Source organism: Canis lupus, chromosome 25 (genome assembly GCF_048164855.1).
Source record: "Canis lupus baileyi chromosome 25, mCanLup2.hap1, whole genome shotgun sequence".
In the NCBI taxonomy this organism is placed as follows: Eukaryota; Metazoa; Chordata; class Mammalia; order Carnivora; family Canidae; genus Canis; species Canis lupus.
In genome coordinates this window covers 42,874,174-42,894,370 of record NC_132862.1, presented here as the reverse complement: position 1 = coordinate 42,894,370, position 20,197 = coordinate 42,874,174, and the positions used below count along the sequence as shown (strand labels likewise).

General features: G+C 46.5%; 1 protein-coding gene across 3 annotated transcripts in view; it reads right to left on the bottom strand.

Annotated features, from left to right (window-relative positions):
- B4GALNT3 (beta-1,4-N-acetyl-galactosaminyltransferase 3) overlaps positions 1 to 18,762 on the bottom strand; it is a 132,824-nt gene extending 114,062 nt beyond the window's left edge. For 2 of the 3 annotated variants that reach the window (XM_072799467.1, XM_072799465.1), the window contains exon 1: positions 18,549 to 18,762. In XM_072799467.1, coding sequence (XP_072655568.1) covers positions 18,549 to 18,717 — 169 coding nt within the window. In that variant the 5' untranslated portion in view covers positions 18,718 to 18,762. The remainder of the gene's footprint in view (positions 1 to 18,548) is intronic. The other variant, XM_072799466.1, reaches the window with a different exon arrangement.
- Between the last annotated feature and the right edge of the window lie 1,435 nt (positions 18,763 to 20,197).

The following is a 20,197-nucleotide window of genomic DNA, read 5'->3' as shown; positions in this document are numbered from 1 at the left end:
CAAGAAGCCTGTGGTTGGAGCTCCCAAAATAAGCAGCCAACCCCATGGCCAATCCCTGGAAACAAGTTTCTCCCACTCCTGGGCTGAGCTGCAGAGGCAGGGGGACCACAGCTTAGAAGCACACAGAAAGAATAGGTAGGAGGGCTATAGGAAAGATGACCCTGCTCACTAGGGCCCATGGAAATGCCCCTCAAAGTCACTAAGCCTCTCCAACCAAAGGCTTCCCAGAGACCTAACAATCATTACCCCCTAACGATCATTATCCCAGGCTCCCCCTGCTCCCCTTGTACTTCCACCTCTCCTTCACTGCCCCGCCTATGGAACCTGTCCTTCCCAAATGAGTGGGGGAGGAGAGAATGCTAGAGGAAGGTGGAGACGGGCTTCTGTCTCTGTGATAAGAGCTAGGCCCAGGACCCAACTCTTAGTCCTGTTGAATGAGAAGGCAAGGTCCAGCAGCTAGTGACTGAGCCAGGATTTGAATACAAGTATCTCTCTGAAATCTCTTTTTTCCAATCTTTCTCTAGCCACTTCCAGCTCAGAACCTCAGTGCTGGTGCAAATACTACTCTCTTAAAAATAATGTTGGAGCCAGAGGGGACCTCAAGGACCAAGTAGCCCAGCCTTCTCATTTACGAATAAGAAAATTGAGGCACATCAGAACCAAGATTGGAACCCAGGTGCCCTGACTCCCAGCTCAGGGTTCTTAGCCCTAACCATGTGCCTACAAGAAAAAGACTTCCAAGTTCTCCTCTAGCCCAAACACTCCATGATTCTATAACTTGGCTTCTAATTTCCGCCTTCTGGTATGACAGATCTCAATTGATCATGCAATTCATCAGTGACTCTCCTTGCTCCTTGGCCAAATACACAGGTTTCCTCTCAGGTCTCATCCTTCTGGACCTTTCATCTGTACCTGACACTGTTGCTCACCTTTTTCTGTATTTCTGACCCCCTAGAAGAATGACCCCCCTCCTCCACATTTCCCTCATTGCTCATTTTGTCTCCCTCATTGGCTAGTTCCAGGCAGCCAGATGAGCAGATTCCAGCACACGCTCTCTCTACCCCAGTTTTGATAGTCCAACAAACATCAGCTCGCTGGTCTAGGGGAAGGCTCCTGGGCAGGGCCACAGCCAGGAAATAAAATACCCACAGTGAGTGTTAAGTTACTCAAGAGGGATTCTAGACTGCATACTGAGGCCTGCTGAGCTTTAGAGCCACCCCACAGCTCTGACCTAGAGCTGAGAGCCAGTACACTTGAGTGAACTTCCTTCATCAGCAGGCTGAATAGGTTTGTGTATACCTCTTACCACCTTTTGCCTTAGTTTTTCCTCTATGTAAGTAGAGGCAGGCTGTACCTTCTGTCTTCCACGTGAATTTTCCAGGGCTCATCACGCTGGATGAGTGTCATTTCCCACCCACATTGCTCCATATGCATCCCGAGACTGTAGCAGGGGACCCCTTCTCAGACGGGTGGAAAGGTGCAATCTTCCTTCAGGGAGAAATAGCAATCTCTGATCCTAAAATGTGGATGTAGCCTAAGTTGCTCCAAGTTTCCCAGAAGCAAAGTTCCTCATGAAAACAAGGTACTATTGTTCTGCCTTGCCTTCTACTCCTTCCCTCACATGACTGGATCACGAAAACCCTGCCAGCTGGGGAAAGCGTTCACTACCCTGGAACTTTCCAAACCCTCTTAGAGATAGAAAGGGACAGAAAAATATAGAAAAGCAACCCTTTCGGGCAGCCCCAGTGACTCAACGGTTTAGCGCCGCTTTCAGCCCAGGGTGTGATCCTGGAGACAAGGGATCGAGTCCCACATCGGGCTCCCTGCGTGGAGCCTGCTTCTCCCTCTGCCTGTGTCTCTGCCTCTCTCTCTCTCTCTGTCTCTCATGAATAAATAAATAAAATCTTAAAAAAAAAAAAAAAGAAGGAAAGAAAGAAAGAAAAGCAACCCTTTCTTGAGGACTTTTTTCTTGGTTTTATTTTTTTTTATTAAAAGATTTTATTTATTCATTCTTAGAGAGAGAGAGAGAGGCAGAGACACAGGCAGAGGGAGAAGCAGGCATCATGCAGACAGCCTGACGTGGGACTCGATCCAGGGTCCCCAGGATCACGGCCTGGGCTGCAGGAGCCACTAAACTGCTGCGTCACCGGGGCCGCCTTTTCTTGGTTTTAGAAGAAACAACTTTGAGGTTTCTCCCCCACCCCCATCAACTCGCCTCTCTGGCTTTCCAATTCCTAAATATACCAAGCATAATCATTTGAGCAAACCAAGTTATGTATGATATATGTTTATCTTGCTAAGCTAACAGAAAACGACTTCAGATTTGTAAGGGGCACTAAAAAATTTCATAACTGTTTCCCTAAAAATATTACAATATATTGCTATTCCTCAGAAATTAAAATTCCCTAATTTTTGTATCAATAAGTCCCTTAAGCACTTTATGCTCATTTCTTTTGCTCAAGTGGTAAATACCAACTTCCAATTTAATATCACTTCTTAGATAAATGTTTTCCCACGACAGACAGGTGGTATTTCCTGAGAAACATAATTAAAGCTTCACTATTGTAGAAGGTTCCTTATGCAAATATTTTTCTTTCATGCATCAGAACAAGGTTGAATTGTTATTCAACATGTTAAATCAAACTTGAATATTAGTTTTTTCACCTCCTCTCTATAGGCTTCCAAATGTCTTCCGAACCCACTTATCACTTCCTCTCTGCAACTGGTCTTCAATTTGTCATCCATTTCATTTTTTACCCCCACACAGAATTGCTGGCAGTGGACTTCTATTTGCTAACTGGGATTAGGATTATGAAAACATCAGCCCTCATCAGCTTGTTTCTTTCTCCAGAGATGAGAATAAAGATGACAATATTTTTTTAAAACAATAAGTACTTTTCTACCAAAGGCTCTCCTGATTCATATGTTTCAAAACTATTGATTTAAAATCAACTTCATTGGGATAACTGGGTGGCTCAGCAGTTGGGCACCTGCCTGTGGCTCAGGGTGTGATCCTAGACTCCCAGGATCAAGTCCCACATTGGGCTCCCTGCATGGAGCCTGCTTCTCCCTCTGCCTGTGTCTCTGCCTCTCTCTCTCTGTGTCTCTCGTGAATAAATAAATAAAAAATTTAAAAAAAGAAAAATCAACTTCATCTAAGCCTATTCCCTATCCCTTCTCAACTCAAGGAGGTGAAATAGGATATCATAACTCCATTTGCTTTTTTTTTTTTTTTTTTACTCATGAGAGATACAGAGAGAGAGAGAGAGGCAGAGCCCGACCTGGGCTCTCGATCCAGATCCGGGTCTCCAGGATCACGCCCTGGGCCGTGGGCGGCGCTAAACCGCTGCGCCACCGGGGCTGCCCTTGCTTTTTTTTTTTTTTTTTTCTTTTTTTTTTTATGAAGCTCTCTACTTTACTAGAAAGGGCTGGTCTAAGGCAGAGAGGGTATGAGAAACAAAGGGACCTGCTGAATGAGAAAATGTCACATCTTGGCCTGCCCTTTGCAATATGAGAAGTCAACAAGAGCCTGATTACCCACAGCTATCAATATCAATGCAGGGTGTCACAAGAGAAATTTCAGAAAATCCACAAGTCACCCTCAACAGCAGCTGAACTGGGTACACAATCCCCCCCAGCTAGGTAACAATAACTTCAGTTCATTGGCTGGCAAGTAAAGATAGATTAACAGACTTGAGAATGGGTTATATGCTTACTTTGTACACCACCAGATTGCTTGTATGGGTAGGAAAAAGGACCTCATGAAAGACAGCAAAAGAAAGCATTCCCAGCAAACAAAAAGGGAACAAGTAATGGCAGAATGGTGAGGGGCATGGTGTGCTGTAAAGCGCACTACTCAGGCATCAGGAATTCTGGGCTTAGTGCTACATTCTTGCTTAAAACTCTCTAGGCCTTAAATTCTGCATCAGTGAGATGAGGAGTTTGGGCAGATTATACTCTAAGAGGCAACTCACCACTGCGTTGAGAAAGATTTTGAGACTGCATCTAGGCTCAGGGGAAGAATTAGATGTTCTACTGAAGAGGTCTGCCATTGGCCTGGAATAAGAAATGCAGGTATTTTCCATCTCAGATTTTTAAAATCTCTGAGATCCATTCTGTTCTAGGATTCTCTGCAATATGTGAAGGACAGCTCCCAAAAAACAATCAAAGAGAAACAAGGGATGCCTGGTGGCTCAGCCATTGAGTGCCTGCCTTTGGCTTGGGGCATGATCCCGGGGTACGGGGATCAAGTCCTGCATCAGGCTTCCTGCATGGTGCCTGCTTCTCCCTCTGCCTGTGTCTCTGCCTCTCTCTCTGTGTCTCTCATGAATAAATAAATAAAATCTTTAAAAAAGAGAGAGAGAGAGAAACAAAGGGGCCTTAGAGGCTGATTACATGAATTAAAAAACAACAATTTAAAAAAACAAGATGATAATAAAAACAAGCATACATAAACATGTATTCAGACTGTTCTAAGTACCTTAGATGTCTTATTTCATTTAGTTGCCACAACAAAAACCCAACGAAGTAGAACTATTAATATCTCCATTTTACAGATAAGTAGCTAGGACATAGTGAAGCTCAGTCCTCTGCTCACTAGAGCACAGCTTACTGAGAATTGGAGCTAGGATTCAAACCCAGGTAGTCTAATTTCAGAGATTTGCTTCTGACCCCTATGCTATGACAAAGGAAGAAAAAGCGGGGTAAAGACACTGGCAGATGGCACAGAAGGCATAACAGCCACCTCAAGAGTTAAGGTAGAAAGGATGGCTATGTCCATATGGAGGAAACATGCTGTGCCCACTCAACTCCAAGTTCACGACCTGCCTCTTCCAAGCACTTCATCCATGCTCATGGGGAGGGTGAAGCGAACCGCCATCATCAGATCCCCTGGGGCCATCTCTGGCTCTTTAACAACCCTACTTGGAGTACATAAGACCACCCCAGATATAGTAGAAATAAAAGAAAATATCTAAAATAACAAAAGAGGGGTGCCTGGGTGGCTCAGTCGGTTAAGCATCCAACTCTTGATTTCAGCTCAGGTCATGATCTCAGGGTTGTGTGATTGAGCCCCTGGGCATGAAGCCTGCTCAAGATTCTCTCTCTCTCCCTCTTCCCCTCCCTGCCTGCCTCTCCCTCTCTCTCTCTCCCAATAAAGAAAAGAAAGAAAAGAAAAGAAAAGAAGAAAAGAAAAAAAGAAAAGAAAAGAAAAAAAAGAAAAGAAAAGAAAAGAAAAGATCAACTTTGAGTTTCAGACAACTTCAGTGCAACAGAAAATCCACAAAGAGTAAGGTCGGCTGGCACAGAAATAACTGGAAGGCTTCAAGGAAGAGATGGGATTGAAAGAATGGGCAGAGCTTTGAAAAGCAAGCATGAGCAATATCATGAGACTGGACAGCAGCATTTAAGAGAGTGGGAGGAGACCAGTCCAAAAGGGCTGACTCTGCAGGGATGAGAAGCAACAATGAAGCTATTGCTCTCTGGATGGTTACTTCCAGTTCATAAGGCTCTTCTCCATCTCCTACCAGTGGGACCGCTTCCTGGCTCTCTTTCTCCCACATAACATCTGTCTCCTGCAACTAAAGTAAAGGGAGTTAATTGGGAGAATGTCCCCAAATCAAACTCTGGGAACTTACTGTGTACCAGAGAGTAGGCAAAGCACTCAGGCAGAGTTCTTGACTAAGGATCCATGGATAGGTGTCAGGGGCTCAGCAGAGCATGCAAAACATATGAGGGGACAGATTTCTGCACAAATTTCCACAGTTTCATTAGATTCTACAAGTGTATGTGAGCCACAAAAGGTTAAAAGTGTCTGCCCTAGGAAGACAAAGTGGGGGAAAGTGCCCAGGTCTAGCACTCTAGAAATTCACTATCCCGTGGGGGAAGGCAAACACAGACATAAATAACTTTGATGGAAGGCAGACTTTGATAAGTGCTCATAGAGGTTAAAAAAAAAAAAAGCCATAAAGCCATGATGGAAGGGGTACAGAGGCGGATTTCAACTGTGTGGTGGTTAAGATACCCTCTCCTCCCAGGCTGGTTTTGGGATCCAAGTTTGGAATGAGGAAAAAAAAACAAAAAACAAAAAAAAAAATCCCTCTTACTTCTCCTCAGACCCAAACAGAGCATTTGGCTACCCCTCTTTCTCAGGTACTCCCAGTAGAAAACTGAGTCTAAGGCTGACCCTATTCCAGCCAGAGAGGTGAAGGAGGACATAGTTTTCAGGACAACAGGAGGTGGTAGCAAGGAGATGCTCTCCTGAATATGAGCAATGACTCAGTTTTACATTTTTTCCCCTCTTTTACCCAGTTCCCATTCTCTGAATTCCTGAGGTACTCACTCATTTTGTGCTTAATCATGTCCTCTACCCCTAGTTATCTATTTTAGGTAAATCACTCTTAGACAGCCCCTTCACTCTCCAAGCTAGTCTTCTCTCTCACCCCTCCGCTTGGAAATTTTGTGACATTGCTGTGTTTCACAGTTTCTTCCAAGAACTATTAATCATCTCAAATTCTTATATTTGTTTATGTGTTTATTTATTTATTTTTTCATGAAATGTAAGCACCATGACAGCTTTGAATTTCTGGTTCACTTTAATATTCTAATACCTAGCACAGTGCCTGGACATAACAAGGGTGCAATAAATATTTGCTGAATAGATGAGTGACTGTCTCCTGTCCCTCTATATTGTCCTACAGGACCAGCATAATATCTAAATCCTAGAGAAGAAAGTGTAAGGAGAAATGAAAGCACTTTTTTTCTCATAAGAACATCTTTGGAGATGCTGGCTGGCCAGGGCTGCCCTTAATTAAAACGATCATAGCAGTGTAGCCAGAGAACCATGTGTGAAACTCACAATCCGACATTCTGTCACCGACATCAACTCTACCACCAAATTCTGACACTTCTTTCTTCAACAGGTCTCAGCAATTGTCTGTCACCCTTCTCAGCTAGACACTCACTGCCTACATTAGGTCACGGAGAGAAGTACCTGAGTAGCCTCTCTATCTCCAGGCCATCCTGTAATCTTCCAATAGTTTTCATCTACCTATAGCCACAGTTCCTAGGACATAAAAGGTATCCGACAAATGCCTGAAGAATCAAGGTAAAATCAGTGAATGAAAATAAGAAAACACTGCCTTCATCACATCAAATCCCTGCTTTAAAAAATGTATGTTACTCCCCCACCAAATCCAACCTCAGTAGCCTAGCATTTGAGACCCTACAAGCATGTCACAACCATTGTCCCAACCTCATCTTCATACCACGTGTGCCTCTGTGCTACAGGGTTTGCATTCCCTGGAAGTTTACGTAGCTTCTACTATAACCCTCAAATGGGAACCTTCACCTTTGCTTACACACACACAATTCCCAATAATTATAGGCTATCGGGGTTGGAAATAGTCTTAAAAATTCAAGCCAAAAAAAAAAAAAAAAAATTCAAGCCAAAGGACTTCCTTTTGAGAAATACAGTGAAATACTAAGATATGCTGGACAAAATATGACTTTTTATTTATAAACTTATTTTTATTTACATAATTAAACAGTCTATAAAGCAAGGGAAATCCCCAGGGGTCAAAATATAAAGAACTGAGGGTGCCTGGTTGGCTCAGTCAGTAGAGCATCTGACTCTTGATCTTGGGGTTTTAAGTTCGAGCCACATGTTAGATGTAGAGTTTAACGATTTTTTGTTTTTAATTTGAGAGCGAGATTGTGAGAAAGAGAGAGAGTGTGCACAAGCTGGTGGGAGGGGTAGAGGGAGAAGCCGACTCCCTGCTGAGCAGGGAGCCCAATGCAGAACTCGATCTCAGGATCACGACCTGAGCCAAAGGCAGACACTTAACCCACTGAGCCACCCAGGCACCCAAGTGTAGTTTACTTAAAAAAAAAAAAAATATACTGAATGTCAGAGCAGCAAGCAAATACTAACACTTCGGCAGCCTCTTAGTTTAGGGAAACCAACAACTCTAGATAATAGATTAGAAAAAATAAATGTTTTAGGGATCCCTGGATGGCGCAGCGGTTTGGCGCCTGCCTTTGGCCCAGGGCGCGATCCTGGAGACCCGGGATCGAATCCCACGTCGGACTCCCGGTGCATGGAGCCTGCTTCTCCCTCTGCCTATGTCTCTGCCTCTCTCTCTTTCTGTGTGACTATCATAAATAAATAAAAATTAAAAAAAAAAGAAAAAATAAATGTTTTAGGTTATTATAAACAGAAGAACAATATAGTATCTAAATAGTATTTTTAAAGGAACCAAATAGAACCAAATAAAACTTAGAGCTTTGCAAATTATAGTTATTGAATCCCTGAGAAAATGGGGTGGGTCATGTCTCTTTCTCAATTTCTCCCCTCCACTGTGCCTGTATACTTCTCCCAGAAGCTGTTTGCCTGAGATTTGCTCCTCATCGTCCTCTCCCTTTTTTCAGGCTCTCTCAACTGAGCTGTAACAAAAAAGACAACCAAGAACTGAGATGCTCCATTAACACTCAGTCCCTGGTTCGTGAGGAAATCCTCAATGTCCTTACTCCTCCTGCCAATCCTTGACTCAGAGGTGGTGGTAAGCAGTCAGGAGACCAACTGTTTGGTGAGAGGAGGGTGTGTATGTGCACATGCCTGCATGCATCTATTTGAACCCTGGGCTGGCAGGCAGGGTGGAAAGGAGTGGATCAGAGGATTTGTAAGAAGATCTCAGCAGAGAGGCCTTTAATCTTCGAGGCAACTGCTTGTATGGTGGAGACCATGCTGTCAGAAATGACCTTGGAGACCGAGTAGCCAGAAGCACTGGGATAGCTGCCACCTCTCAGGTCAGGCAACTGAGTCATGAAAGATCAGTGCCAGCGTGGCAAATACTGACTGTCCCCTTGACACCTCAGTGACATGGGAGAGGTTCCAAGCCTAGTCCTGAAAGAGGCATCTCCTTCCAAAGATTATGAAACTGAAGCCCTCAAAAGAAAAGGCACCTGCCCTAGGACCCTCAATAAGTCAGTTACAAAGCTAAGATTGAAACGAAGATAACTGCCCAGTGTTCCTGGCTTCCAGTCCCAGAAATCCTCAGAGTGTGCTCGGGGACGTGCAGCACATTGACAGGCTCCCATTTCCCAACTGCAGAGCTCTTGTGCCCTGACACCTCCCCAACAGATCCCTCGTTCTCAGCAAAATCCTTGACTTCAGACCCACCTCTCCTACCCCCTAATGCAAATCTTTGCCTGGGATGGGGATGGAAAGATGGGAGTCAGTGCTGAATATGACAGAAGAAAAAAAAAGGGTGGTTAAAGAACATGTATTTGATGGCAGGTGCTGGACATGGATGGCCTGAGAACTGCTGAGGACCAGGCAGTACTGTATCATGGATTGAGGTGATGGCAAAGAGCTGGTTGAGGAATCTATCTATCGACTCCTGCCTGTCCAGCCATTTTCTAATTCCTACTAGACTGCAAACTCTCAGGGGGAAGAGATGGGAACTCATATTCATTGAGCTCTTAATATGTGCAAGGCTTATATTAAATAATTGGGCACCTAATATGTGCTAGGCTCACTAAATCTTACTGAGTCATAAGAAAAGCTCTACAGGGAGGGCATTATAACCCAAAGTGCGCCCCCATCCCCTTACCCAGATGAAGCATCTGAGTCTTGAAAAGGACTAAGTACCTTATGCAAAGTCCTGCAACTAGTGAGTAATAGAGCTTGGATTAAAGCCCTGCCTTGTCTTCGGAGTTCATCATTTTTTCCAGGAACTATCAATGCTTTTTACCCCCACTCAGTCCCCCACAAGAAGGTAAATGCTCCATAAGCATTTTAAGTTTTAAAGTGAATCACTTCAGCAGACACTCCAGATTTATAAAATAAATAAAAATTGAAAAATACACACCACTCAATCTCTGGGCATTTATATATAAAATCCTTGGTCTGCTTGGAATGTTATTTCTCTATTCCCACCCCCACCTTTCTTTCTCTTTTTTCCCATCCTTGGGCCGTTTTCCCAGGTCTTGATACTGGAAAGCACAATTCTATCTGGTATGGAATAGGATGCATGCATAGCCTCTGCTAGGCACCACAAGAAAACAGTTTTTTTTTTTTTTTTTTTTTTTAATTTATGATAGTCACACAGAGAGAGAGAGAGAGAGAGAGAGAGAGGCAGAGACATAGGCAGAGGGAGAAGCAGGCTCCATGCACCGGGAGCCCGACATGGGATTCGATCCCGGGTCTCCAGGATCGCGCCCTGGGCCAAAGGCAGGCGCTAAACCGCTGCGCCACCCAGGGATCCCTAGAAAACAGTTTAAATGAAATTGGTAGAGGAGAAAGATAACATCTCTTCCCCGGACCTGTTTTCCTCATCTGTTAGTAAAGGGGCTGGATCTCTGATGTTTGTGACTTTATGCACCCATAAGCCACAGGCTGGGCAATGGCCACAGGTCTTCATGTTTATGGTCTCACCATTGGTCTGGTAGGGTAGAAGCCCATATGACAAAAGTTCCCCAGCCTCTCTGACCAGTCTCCTAGCTGCTTTATCAGGGGTGATGGGGTCCCCCAAGTTTTATTGAATTTTCCTTGTATTTATGTCACTGTTCTCAATGATGCTGACTCAGGCCCCAACATCTCAGTAAATTCTAAGCTTTTAACAATACTCATAAAGAGGTGAGAATTTATTTTTGAATGCCATTCAACTTTTCAACACATAAGTAAACTAAAGACCAAAAAATAAAAAATAAAAAAAGACTGGGAAGATTATTTTCTAGCTTATTTATCTAGAATTCTTGTTTAAGGTATTCCAGAATCCAGCATCTGGTTATCACAGCTTATTATACTTTATTTCTTTTTCTTTTTTTTTTAATATTTTTATTTATTTATGATAGTCACACAGAGAGAGAGAGAGAGAGAGAGAGAGAGGCAGAGACACAAGCAGGCTCCATGCACCAGGAGCCCGACATGGGATTCGATCCCGGGTCTCCAGGATCGCGCCCTGGGCCAAAGGCAGGCGCTAAACCACTGCGCCACCCAGGGATCCCCACTTTATTTCTTTTTCTTTTCAACAATCTCTAGGTCAAAATAGTAGAATTATAGTGATTTTTCATTTCTTCTTCATGCTTTTTTTTTTTTTAAGATTTATTTATTTATTCATTCAGAGAGAGCGAGAGAGAGGCAGAGACACAGGCAGAGGGAGAAGCAGGCTCCACGCAGGAAGCCCGACATGGGACTCGATCCCGGGTCTCCAGGACCACACCCTGGGCTGCAGGCGGCACTAAACCGCTGTGCCACCAGGGCTGCCCTTCTTCATGCTTTTTTTTACATACCATAGCACTTCTGTTGATTTTTTGCATGCTTTAATTAGCTTCAGAAAAAGTTAAAGTGGTATATAAGGACCATGGAATGTAAGATGACATAAACTAGAAGTCATTGTTGGGCGAAAGAAAAAATAAAGATATAGAGGTATAAAATTCATACCAAAAGATGGATCATAAAATCTTTTATACTTTTTTCCAGATGAACCAATAATTGAATTCTAAACCTTTCTAGTAACCAATACAAAGGGAAAAACCAGGTAGTTGCACCATTTACATAGCCAATAAAATTTTAAACAAATTGACTGCTCAAAAGAAGCACAACTATTTCTAAAGTGTTTTTTTTTTGTTTTTTTTGTTTTTTTTTTTTTTTAATGACAGACATAGAGAGAGACAGAGAGACAGAGAGGCAGAAGGAGACATAGAGAGAGACACACACACACAGGCAGACACAGGCAGAGGGAGAAGCAGGCTCCATGCAGGGAGCCCGTTGTGGGACTCGATCCTGGGTCTCCAGGATCACACCCTGGGCCAGAGGCAGCGCCAAACCACTGGACCACCGGGGCTGCCCACTATTTCTAATATCAAGACCAGAGAAACCTTTTTGGAGGGTTCTCACACACAGGATAAGCAATGTTTTTCAACTCCACCCTGATAGCAGGTTTTTTTTTTTTTTCAAAGGTTTTATTTATTTATTCATGAAAGACATAGAGAGAGAGGCAGAAACATAGGCAGAGGGAGAAGCAGGCTCCCTGTGGGGAGCCAACCCAGAACTTGATCCCAGGCCCCTGGGATCACCATCTGAGCCAAAAGCAGACGCTCAACCAATGAGCCACCCACGTGCCCCACTGGTAGCAGTTCTTATGGAGAATTTCATAATTTCTCTCTCTCTCTCTCTCTGTGACTGTCATAAATAAATAAAAATTAAAAAAAAAAAACATAAAAATAGGCTAAGTGAATCTGTCCTTGTGGTAGCCACTGAAAGGGAATTCTCTTTTTTTATTTTTAAGATTTATTTATTTATTCATTCATGAGAGACACAGAGAGGCAGAGACATAGGCAGAGGGTGAAGCAGACTCCCTGCAGGAGCCCGATGTGGGACTCGATCCCGGGACTCCAGGATCACGCCCTGAGCTAAAGGCAGATGCTCAACCACTGAGCCACCCAGGCGTCTCTGAAAGGGAATTCTTAAGTGGGGCTGCTGGGGTGTTGGTCATGTTCTGCTTCTTCATCAGGGTGCTCATTGCACAGGGAGATTCAAGGTGTATGTGCACTTTTCTGAACATATAAGATACTTCAATGAAAAGTTATGAAAAACAAAACACACACACACACACACGCACGCACACACACAGCCAGGGACCATAAGGACAATCTGTATCCTTATTTTCTAAAAATGTTGGTTAGTAGTTTAAAACGATTTTTTTAAATTTAGCTAAAAAATAAATTACATACAAAAATATCACAAGGATAAAAATAATATTCATTTTTGCTTGTCTCATGGATACTTCTAACATTGAAAGCAGCACTTGTTAGAACCCAAAAGTCTGCAAAATTTAAAGAGCTATCCATCATGCTTTGCTCAGAATATATAACATATTCCGCCCAACGCCCTTTATATACACCATCCAAACTGTTCTTCCCTCTTCCAGTAGTATTTTTTTTTATATCAGGTAACATATAAATCTATTAATTGTGGATCACAGGCTAAAGGGGTCTGAAAGCTCAAACTATATCATTGGCCTGGTTTAGACTTCACCATCCTTGGATATAACGAAAAGTCTTTGTGGAAAATCAAAGGGCAGATTTTTGAGACTGGTGGAACTTGGTACAGAACTAGGCTCCAAGAACAGCCTCTAGGCCCCCTTCCAAAGCAAACTGTGCTATGGCAGCTGCTCCGCTCTGCTCCATAAAGCTTAGCACTGGAGGGCAAGACCAGGCTCTGTGGTCTGGAAAATCACTGCAGTGCAAGTACCAGCAGCTCCTAAAACCAGCACAGAGGTGGTTACTTCAGAAGACCTGGTGCTGCAAGCAGTTATAATCAGGCAGGGCATCTGAACAACTCCCGGGACGAGGAGTGGTAAGGAGCCTCAGCAACCCTGAGCAGGCGAATGGAGCCTCAGTTTGGAATGAGGGTCCGTGGTTGGCATGGGCAGGAGAGATGGTGAGGTGTGCTACTGCAGTTCTCCTGGCCATGTCAGAAGAAGGGAAGAGACCAGGGAAAGGAGATGCCAAGTCTGGGTAAGGTCTCCTCCTATCTGTCCCACACAGCATTCCTGGTACACACGGTGTTGAGTCCAAAGAAAACATGCTTATATAAAAAAAGCATTGATAGCTTAATTCTTACTTTGCATATGTGTTGAAAGGTTATTGTTATTTATATGTATTATGGTACAAGGAACAAGAATTCCTAGGTTCTATTCTTGGATCCATCACTGAAAAACAAAGTATTTGCCAGTGGAAAATATCAGGTGCTTGGAAATTCAGAGCTTACCATCCATAACCAGGAGGTATTTATTCAAGCACCTAGTGTGTGCCCAGAATTGAATACTGATTTGAAGATACACACAGCAGCCAGGTGGCCAGGATGGCAGCATAAAGAGACATAAGTAGGACAAAGGAACAGGAGTCAGAGGTCCCACAGGTTTGAAGGGCAGTCCAGCCAGGGCATTGGGAGATGAGGTCCTGGGCCACAAGGAGCACAGGAGTCAGGCTTGGCTTCCCCTCACTACTCACCTCTGCTCTGAGTGTCAACTCTAAGCCACACCATCCCAGCTCTGCCCACACATCTGTCTCATTTGTTCTACCTCTTTGCCTGCCTGCGGCTCAGATTACCATTCTGCCCTGAGTTACCTCTGCCCTGGAGGGGTTGTATCCTTTTCAAATCAGAATGGCTGTGGTGACCTCAGAAGCTGAGCTGCCTGCCTGCCTGACATCTGTGGGTGTGCCTCCCTAGGCCCATTCAAAGTCAATCAGAAGTCACAAGGGCCAACCAGAGAGGTGTGTTTTAGATTTAAGGGAGCAAAAGCTGATTAATTACTGAGCCTGGAAACACTTTAGGGTTCAGTGGGTAAACGTGACACTTCAACAGGGACATACCAGAACCAGCCCCGTGAGATCTAGAAAGAGGCTAGCATGCTATCATTCTGCCCTGGCTCTGTGCCCAAATGCAGTCTCTTGGCCAGCACCAAGTTGGTCCCAGCAGTAGGTCAATTATAGAGCAAAGAACCTAGAAACCATTTTAGTCCAGACCTCTGCCCTAGGCAGGATTTAGCTAATCCAATCTGAACAAATGGGTATAACTTGTTAAAACCTGCCAGGATGGAGAGTCTTTAAATTTCCAATAATAGTCTGTTCCCAGGGCTGCTTTTCAGCCAGTACGCTCCAGTACAGCTGTACCAGTTATTAAAATACTGAAATATTTATGACCGTGTTAGTATATAGTGCCTGCCCCAAGCCCTCTGAATGCCCCACTACCACCTTGACCTATCCCCAGGAGAGCTTCATGATTCAGCAGTCAATGGGCTAATGCCAGCCACAGCAAAGGACTTTCAATACCCTGTTCAGGCATCATCCTTGCTAAAGTACCGTAAAACTGCTTTACCCTTGTCAGTTCCATTCTACAATGTTACCTACCCTATTCTAAAACTGCTTTCTCTTATCTACCAAAGAAATGCCAGTCTTCAAGGTTGCTTTCAAAGTCTTTCATAATATAACACCATCCTATATTCTCCCTCCTACTCTCTGTTTCATCAAACCCAGATGCTCAACATTCCCAAACACTAACTTTTCCCTGGTCTTTATTTATACTGCTTTCTGCATTGAATAGCCTCCTCTTTCCATATCCATTAAAGTCTCCCAACTCCTCAAGATCTCCTGAAATGTCAACACTTGCATGAAATATTAGTTGAAAGAGCTGTATCCCATTTCCAGAAGTGTCACAGCAACATCTAGGCTCCACATCTGTAAAATGCAATAATTGTTTCATATTGTGATTATTTTCATATATGCACCTAAACTCCCCTCCTAGAGAGAAAGCCATTGAGAGGGCAGAAACCATAATGTAGTCATCATTCTATCTAAATGACCTGGCACAACGCCTTGCTCAAAGTATGTGCTAAATAAATATTTGTTTAAATGAATGACTGAACAGTTCTAATTCTTTTGTCCAAGGGACCCATTTTCTATCTGTTAAAGATTTGGGTTGTTTTTCTCTGAAGTTACTCCAATTGTGGTTGTATCTCTTTCTACATATGGAACCCAAATTGCACGTCATCCATATCTTAAACTACTGGGTTATTCCATGAAGATGAAGCAGGAAGCATGCTCCCCTGTCATTACTTTACCACCCTGGAGTTTGTGACTGCCTTTTCTCCATACACTTCTTCCAGCATCAGATCAATGTATCGGTCACACAAGGACAAGCAAATGAAAGGTTCTTGGTAAAGGAGGCCAGCCTTACAGATGACAGGAAGTCTGATGGTAGAGTGAGTTGGCAGGAATTGCTAGAGAGAGGAGGTAGGGTGGCTTGTTGGGAAGCAGAGCCAAGCTGGGACTCTGGTTGCTGTGGTCAAGGCCATGGATGCAGTCCTGGGAGGGAAGTTCTATTGCCTGGTTGCTGTTGGTGTGCCAGGGAGTAAAGAAGGGAATGCTAGCAAGCCTTTCCTTACCTCTACTCTTTAATTCCTCCTCCCTTGCTCTCCCTCCAGAGGAATAGCTCAGAGCTGGGAGTAAAACCTATAGGACACGAGAGGACTTTGATGAAAGATATCTGGGCTTCTTAAAAACAAAGGAGGATGGGAGACAAGGAGCCAGAAACCACAGCCACTGTCTAAATCACATTCCAAAAGGAAATCCAGGCAAGAGTAGAAGACAATGGGACAGCCCAGAATGAAAAGTCCCCCTGCAGAGCAAATGGGTTTCAGGGTTCTAGGAGGCTGAGACAGGACACAAATGACCCATCAGTGCCCAGGCTTGGGCTCTCATTAAAACAAAAACATTGGCGACTTCCCTGACTTGGGCCACCTCTCCGAGTCATGGAACCTCGCCCGGGAGCACTCCCCATTAAAACACTCTCGAACCGGGATCCCTAGGTGGCGCAGCGGTTTGGCGCCTGCCTTCGGCCTAGGGCGCGATCCTGGAGACCCGGGATCGAATCCCACATCGGGCTCCCGGTGCATGGAGCCTGCTTCTCCCTCTGCCTGTGTCTCTGCCTCTCTCTCTCTCTCTCTCTGTGTGACTATCATAAATAAATAAAAATTAAAAAAAAAAAAAAACACTCTCAAACCTACAAAAAAAAAAAAAAAACATTGCTGGAATTGGAAGCTGGGAACACCTTTTTGGAGAAGAGTCCATTTGGAAATGGAAGCAAAGAATAAGGAAACCCAGTCAGAGAGTTATGATTCATCTAAGAAGGGAAACCAAACAGCCCCACGAACTGATAGCTAAGGCTGAGCCAGCCAACAGGAGTCAGAGGTTAGGAGCCAGAGTATGAAATTATGATGATGGCAACCTGGTTCTGGCCTCCAAGGAGAAAGCACACTTGAAGTAAAGGAAAAGTGTGTTGGGGATGGGAAGAAGAGACGTTACTAACATCAGGATCACAAAGCAACTGCTTTCCTCTGTTTTTAATCTGTGCTGAGGATCCCACTGGCTACCACACTAACAAAATGGTGGCCACGCTGAGAAGGGATGTCCCAAGGAGGAGAGAAGAGCGATCCCTTCCTGGGGCCTCCCACCTGTACCTGTACACATTCTACCTGGGCTCACCCACTTGGGACTGAGTGGCTACAGTATGGAAGAGTAGATTCACTGTCTTTCAGAGGGAAGAGCAAGGCTCAGGGGAAGGAAGAACTAACTAGAGGAAGGCAAATTTCGGTCATCAGAAGGAAGAGCTCTCCTATTTAGAGCTGTGGAGCTGAGGCTAAGCAGAGCCCTCCTCATGATGTGGTGAGCTCTCTGACCCTGGAAATGCTCAAGCAGGGATGATCACACCATTTAAGCATCCAGACTCAAAGGGACCTTGGAGATCAATTTAGTCCAACTTTCTCCTTCTACCTGAGAAGCCATCATTTCCCCTTGGATCCCCCGACTCGTTCATGGCAGAACCAGGAATTGGAACCCCAGTCTCCCTGCTCAGAGCCAGAATTACTCCAACAGAGAGGTTCTGCCATAAATATATGTCTCTACCTTGAACCAGCTCAATTACTGACCCTAGTAATTCCCTCTCTTTGGCCACAGGAGGAGGCAAAGCACCACACCCAACTCTGGGCAGAGCAGTTGACACAAGGACATGTCGAAGCATCTTCTCACCAGCCACTTCATCACTGCATATACCTTCAGAATTTCCTCAAAGGAGAAAGTGAAGGCATGGGAAACAATGTGCTTGAACTATGAAGCTCCACTCCTCAGGCTTGGGCAGGGAACCTCCTCATCTGGAGTTTCTCCACTTTTTCCTGCTATTACACTGACCTTTTCCAGTTCCTGACACTTCCAGAGTTTTACTTTGTTAGGTCCATCTAGAGTAAACTGAAAATGACGTCGGACAGCCATGGCTATTGAAGTAAAACGAGACCTTTCGCTCCCATTTTCCTAGGAGGAAACTGAGGCACAGAAAAATTAAGTGGCTTTAGCTAAGTTAAAAAGAGGAGTAGGAATCTAACCACTGCCTGGTCCACTGTCTCCACGACCAGGGTGGGTCTGGTGAGTTCAGTATGTTCCAAAGAGAGCTTCAGAGGACTCGCTGGAGGGGTGGCCAGGACTAGGAGAGAGTGAGGCTCTCCCAGTGAGGAAGAGGAGCGGCAGGGGCAGGGGGAGGACGGGGGCTCTCCGCCGTCTGGCTAAAGTGAAGAACCCCAGAACGTGCAGCGGGAGAGGAAACGCAGCGAGCCCCGAGGAGGCTGCGGGCAAAGTTTGGGCCGCGCTCCCTGGAGCGGCCGCCTGGGGGGACACACGGCCGAGGGCGCCCCGACTCGAAGCCCCAGCCCACACCTCCACCGCGCTGCCTCGCTGGGGGCTGCAAGCCTGGCGCGCGGGAGGTGCCCCCGCCCCCCGGGGATGCCCCCGCGCCCCACAGCCCCGCGGCCAGGCCGGGTCTGGAACTCGGCGACCAGCCCCCGCGCCGCCCTCCGCTGCCCGGGCGGGCACCAGGACACCAAGAGGAGCTGCAAGTCGGGTCTGGGGACTGGAGTCTGCTCTCCCCGCGCCGGGAGCCACGGCCCTGCCTCCGCCCACCTCCGCGCCCCCCTCGCCCCCCCGGCGCTACTTACTCCGGTTCAGGGGGTTCCCGCCGACCTGAGCCGACGCCGCCAGTTCCAGATAGAGGGTCCAGAGCCCCACGGACACGAGCGCCAGCGCCAGCAGCAGCCGGAAGCGTCTCCGCAGCAGCTTGACCGGGCGCAGGAGCAGGAGGAGCAGCGCGGCCCGGGGGCTCCCCATGGCGCGGGCCGCTCCGCACCCGGCCCCGGCCCCGGCCCCCGCGGGCCCCGCACCCCGCGCGTCTCAGGGCTGCGCCGCGACCGCGCTCCCCGGGCGCTCTCCGGCCGGCCGCCGGCTCATGCTCCGCGCTCGCGGGGCCCCTCAGCTCTCTGCCCTCCGCGCCTCTGCGCGCCGCCTCGCGCCCGCCGCCCCCTTCCCCGCCGGCTCGCCGGCTCCCACTGCCCGCGGCGAGGCTCCCTCCCCTAGGGGCGCGCCCGCACCTCCGGCCCCCGCCGCCTCCAGCTCCCGCGCCTCCTCCCCGCCCAGGGAGCGGCCGCACACCCACCTGTCCCGCCCCCGGGCACAGGTGGACCCGCCCCTGAGAAGCCCCGGGGACCGGGAGGGGCGACGCTCGGCCTCCCCGGGCAGCGCGGGAGCCGCCAGGGATTGGCTGGCGCCTCCTCCGACTCGGGACGGTTGGGGTTGTAGGAGGGGGCGAGCTCTAGTCCGAAATCTGTGTGGCCTGGGGAGACGGAGGCACCATGCAGGCACTTGGTGGTGTTGCACCCGCGGCAGAAGTGACCTAGAGGCTGAGCAGAAGCGGGGCGCGGCTGGGGCACTGGGGAAGCGCGTTCCTGCTGGGGAAGAGGGGAGGGGAGACGGGCCCACCGACGACTCTACTTCCCGCGTTAGGTGTAAGAGCAGACGTGCTGTTAGCTGGCAGGCAGGGCCGTCCGCTCAGCCACGGGTTCCTCGTCCAGGTTGGGTGTGAAGCCCCTTGTATCCCAGCCTCCACCACCTCAACAGGAGACTCTGGGCAAGTTATGCACACCTCACATGGACTCCCAGGTGTTTTTTCCCAGTCTGGGATGAAATAGCTGTTGGAGGAGAGCAGATGTTGGAAAGCTCTGAAGAATTAGAAATCAAAAAGAGAGAGAGAGAAAAGAAAAAAATCAGAAAGAAAGGGGCGAGGTGGGGGGGGGGGCGGTGGCACTCAGTCGGTTAAGCATCTGCCTTTGGCTCAAGTCATGATCTCAGGATCCTGGGATTGAGTCCTGGGTAGGGCTCCCTGCTCAGCTGAGAGCCTGCTATTCCCTCTCCCATTGCCTCCTGCTCTGCCTACTTGAGCTTTCTCTCTGTCAAATAAATAAAATATATTTTTTTTAAACATAAAAAAGAGGGGCACCTGCCTGGCTCAGTCCAAAGAGCAAGCTCTTGATCATGAGTTGCAGCCCCACCTTAGATGCTGAGATTACTTATATAAATAATTTTTTTTGGGGGGGGGATCCCTGGGTGGCTCAGCGGTTTGGAGCCTGGCGATCCTGGAGTCCCGGGATCGAGTCCCACGTCGGGCTCCCAGCATGGAGCCTGCTTCTCCCTCTGCCTGTGTCTCTGCCTCTCTCTCTGTCTATCATAAATAAATAAATAAATAAATAAATAAATAAATAAATAAATAAATAAATAAATAAATATTTTTTTAATAAACAAGGCACTCAAAGAA